The 4,200-nt window shown below is 50.0% G+C and overlaps 1 protein-coding gene across 1 annotated transcript; it reads left to right on the forward strand.

The window, feature by feature from the left end:
* The first annotated feature begins 214 nt into the window (after positions 1-214).
* LOC131688303 (uncharacterized) lies at positions 215-1,102 on the forward strand. Its single transcript, XM_058972504.1, has one exon. The coding sequence runs from the start codon at positions 215-217 to the stop codon at positions 1,100-1,102; it is 888 nt and encodes a 295-aa protein (XP_058828487.1).
* Positions 1,103-4,200: the final 3,098 nt, after the last annotated feature.

The following is a 4,200-nucleotide window of genomic DNA, read 5'->3' on the forward strand; positions in this document are numbered from 1 at the left end:
CAGACCGAAATCAAAAAAATCATTTGTTTAAATTCCCTATACCTTTGCCCTGTGTAAAATATTTTTTCTTGTTTTCTCGATTCTTGACTTTTGTATATAAGCCCGTAGGCAGTAGCAATAAATCGTTAGTTTACTAAATCAAACCCAACCGAATACTTCTACCGCGTTTCTAAACGATCCGATAACCATAAATTGGTGACCCCGTTTTAAAAAAATGGTGAACGAGGACAAACCAGGCACTGGAGCAGGCAACCCAAAGGTACCGGAACAGCAGCAGGAAGCCAACGTGGACACCCTAAACCTGCCACGACTGAGCCCGCCGGTGATGACGCAATCCAACATCGAGTCATACTTCATGTCATTGGAGTTCTGGTTTGCCGCTTCCGGTATTGGAAATGCCCACGACACCAAGAAGTACAACATCGTCATGGCACAAGTGCCACCAAGCAAGTTGACGGAGTTACGTTCCATTATTGAAGCCGTCCCGCCTGCCAACAAGTACGTGTATATCAAGATGAAGCTGATTGAACACTTCGCCGACAGTCAGCAGAAACGTTTGCAGCTCGTATTGTCTGATATGCCGCTTGGTGACATGAAACCGAGCCAACTTTTCAACGAAATGAGGAGAGTGGCTGGAAATTCGTTTTGTGAACCCGTGCTGCTCGACCTGTGGGCCTCCAGACTTCCACCGCATGCCCAAGCTGCCGTGATTGCCTCCAAGGGGGACCCGACAGAAAAAGCTACCATCGCAGATGCCATCGTGGAATCCATGGGCCTTCGTAGCATCAACACCATCGGTGCGAGCGCACCGAGCACACCAGCAGCGACCGCTAAAGTTACAACAGAATCGCCTCCTAACAGAATTGAAACGCTCCAGCGGGAAATCGCTCAACTGACCAGGATGATCAACAAAATGTTCCGCTCAAGCGAAAACCCACGGGAGCGATCACGTTCCCGCAGCCGAAGCAAAGTGAGTAAATTTCGTGATAATGAACCGTCCTATGACGTCTGCTGGTACCACTCTAAGTACGGAGGGGAAGCACGACGGTGCCGTAAACCGTGTTCCTTCGGACTAGCAACCAAGCCCAGCAACCAACAATGACGTCGTCCAGTTGATCCTGCGTTGGAAATTGGCGAACTTTCCGACACAGCCACACTATTTCGCCTTAAGATCTCGGACACAATTACCAACATGAAATTCCTCATCGACACCGGTGCGGATGTGTCCGTCATCCCGAGAGATCTCAAATCAACCCGGATGAAACCAACGTCATTTAAATTGTTCGCCGCTAACGGAACACCGATTAAAGTGTACGGAGAAGTTATGCTGAAGGTTAGTCTTGGCCTCCGGCGTGAATTTCTGTGGACATTCCTCATCGCAGACGTGTCATCAGGGATCATCGGTGCAGATTTCATTTGCCACTACGACCTGCTGATTGATTTGAAACGTCATCGTCTCATCGACAACACCACGAAGCTGGAAGCGATGGCAGTTTTGACACGGACGAGTGAGTACTCTATAAAAACATTCAGCACGTCATGCCCCTACGCCGAGCTGCTGGCAGAATTCCCATCCATCACCAAACTAGCAGCACCCGGTACAGTGAGTGCATCATCAACAGTGCATCGCATCGAAACCACCGGTCAGCCATCATACGCCCGGCCGAGACGTCTTTCATCAGACAAACTAGCAGCAGCGCGCACAGAGTTCGAACATTTGATGCAACTGGGAATATGCCGCCCCTCGTCCAGCAGCTGGGCCAGCCCACTTCACATGGTGAAAAAAGCGGATGGAACCTGGCGCCCGTGTGGAGATTATCGTGCGCTGAACGCTCAAACCATCCCCGATCGGTACCCACTACCATACCTGCAGGACTTTACTACCATTCTGCAAGGAAAAACCATTTTTTCCAAGGTTGACTTGCAGAAGGCATTTCATCAAGTCCCCATACATCAAGACGACATCCCGAAGACTGCGATCACCACGCCGTTTGGACTGTTCGAATTCACATACATGACGTTCGGACTTCGGAATGCCGCTCAAACCTTCCAACGGCTCATACACGAGGTACTACGAGGATTGGACTTCGTGTTCCCATATATTGATGATATTTTCATCGCATCATCGTCAGCAGAGGAACATCGTGAGCATCTTCGGCAGTTGTTTACCCGTCTACAAGACCACAACTTAGCAATCAATGTTGCAAAATGTGAGTTCGGGAAGAAGGATATAATTTTCGTTGGCCACTCAGTCTCGGCCAATGGAATTCGCCCATTGCCCGAACGTGTTGAAGCAGTCAGCAACTACAAACGCCCGACAACAGTGAGGGAGCTAAAAAGTTTTCTCGCCACAATCAACTTCTACCGAAGGTTCATCCCGAACGCCATCGTGGCTCAAATACCACTTCTCAAGATGACTCCGGGGAACAAGCGCAACGATCGGTCTCAACTAGTGTGGACAGAGGAGGCCACGACAGCATTTGAGCAGTGCAAAACACAACTCGCTCAAGCAGCGCTGCTCGCACACCCCGCGAAGGACGCCGAACTATCTTTGTGGGTGGACGCATCCAGCATAGCAGCCGGAGCTGTTTTACACCAAGTTGTCGATGGTAACGTGCAACCATTGGGCTTCTTTTCCAAAAAGTTCGACAAGGCCCAACTGAAATACAGCACGTATGATCGAGAACTAACCGCAATCTACCTGGCAGTAAGACATTTCAAGTATATGCTGGAAGGTCGAAGTTGCCACATATACACCGACCACAAGCCGATCGTGTATGCATTCCAGCAGAATCCTGAAAGAGCCACCAGTCGTCAAGCCCGTCATCTAGACTACATCGGACAAATAACAACCGACATCCGACATGTGAACGGGAAAGAGAACGCAGTCGCAGACCTACTCTCTCGCATCGCAGCTGTGCACGCAGTGCCGTCGGTGAATTTTGAAGCTCTCGCCGCCGACCAACAAACAGATGATGAACTGCGAACAATTCTGGAAGGTAAATTAAAATCGTCATTAAACCTCAAACAGTTTACTGTTCCAGGCAGTTCAAATCAGTTGTATTGCGACTGCTCGGATGATCGCATTAGGCCCTTCATCACGAAAAGATTTCGTGACCAGTTTCTTCAAGCCACACACGGACTTTCTCATCCTGGTACCCGTGCTACAGCCAAACTGATGACGCAGAGATTCGTTTGGCCAAACATACGGAAGGATAGCATCGCTTACGCAAGAAGGTGTGTACAGTGCCAGCGCTCAAAGGTGAACCGGCATACCCAATCACCCCTCCGCCGGTACACTGCACCTGAGGAAAGATTTCGTCATATCAACATTGACATCGTAGGTCCTTTTCCACCAAGCAACGGGAATCGATACTGTCTCACCATCATCGACAGGTTTTCTCGTTGGCCTGAAGCGCTACCTGTGCCGGACATGACAGCGCCTACTATCGCTCAAGCCCTTGTCTCAGGCTGGATATCCCGCTTTGGTGTACCTACACACATCACCACGGACCAGGGACGCCAGTTTATGTCGGCACTCTTCACAGAATTGGTTCGAACGTTCGGAATAAGCCATCTACGGACTACGCCCTATCATCCCCAGTCAAATGGTATCATCGAGCGATGGCACCGAACTCTCAAGGCAGCCATCCTTTGCCACAACCCGGACCGTTGGACCGAACATCTTCCCATGATTCTACTCGGATTGCGTACCGTCTACAAAGGTGACATACGTGCTTCGCCAGCAGAGATGGTGTATGGAACAACACTTCGCATACCGTCGGAGTTCTTCCACGAAAATCCCAGTAACAACACTCAATCGGAATTCGCAAATGAACTTCGAGATGCCATGCGTATGCTGCGACCACCTGACACGGCATGGCATGGAAAAGGTAATGTGTTTGTGCACCCCAACCTCAAAACGTGCACAAACGTGTTTGTACGCAACGACTCCATAAGGCCATCATTATCACCACCCTACGACGGTCCATACCAGGTGCTTAGCCGAAACGACAAGCACTACCGAGTCAACATCAATGGTCGGAGCGTCAACATTTCAATCGACAGACTGAAACCAGCTTACATACTCGACGATCACCAGCCATCAGCACCCGTTAGCGATCGTCCAGCTGCAACAACATCGGAGCCCCAACCGGCGAGATTCACTCGATCAGGACGACGAGTGATGATTCCACTTCG

The sequence above is a fragment of the Topomyia yanbarensis genome, chromosome 3 (assembly GCF_030247195.1).
Source record: "Topomyia yanbarensis strain Yona2022 chromosome 3, ASM3024719v1, whole genome shotgun sequence".
Classification (NCBI taxonomy): Eukaryota; Metazoa; Arthropoda; class Insecta; order Diptera; family Culicidae; genus Topomyia; species Topomyia yanbarensis.

Bases quoted from the DNA above. Each gene is read 5' to 3' on its own strand.
- LOC131688303 (XM_058972504.1), top strand. From the start codon at position 215: ATGGTGAACGAGGACAAACCAGGCACTGGAGCAGGCAACCCAAAGGTA.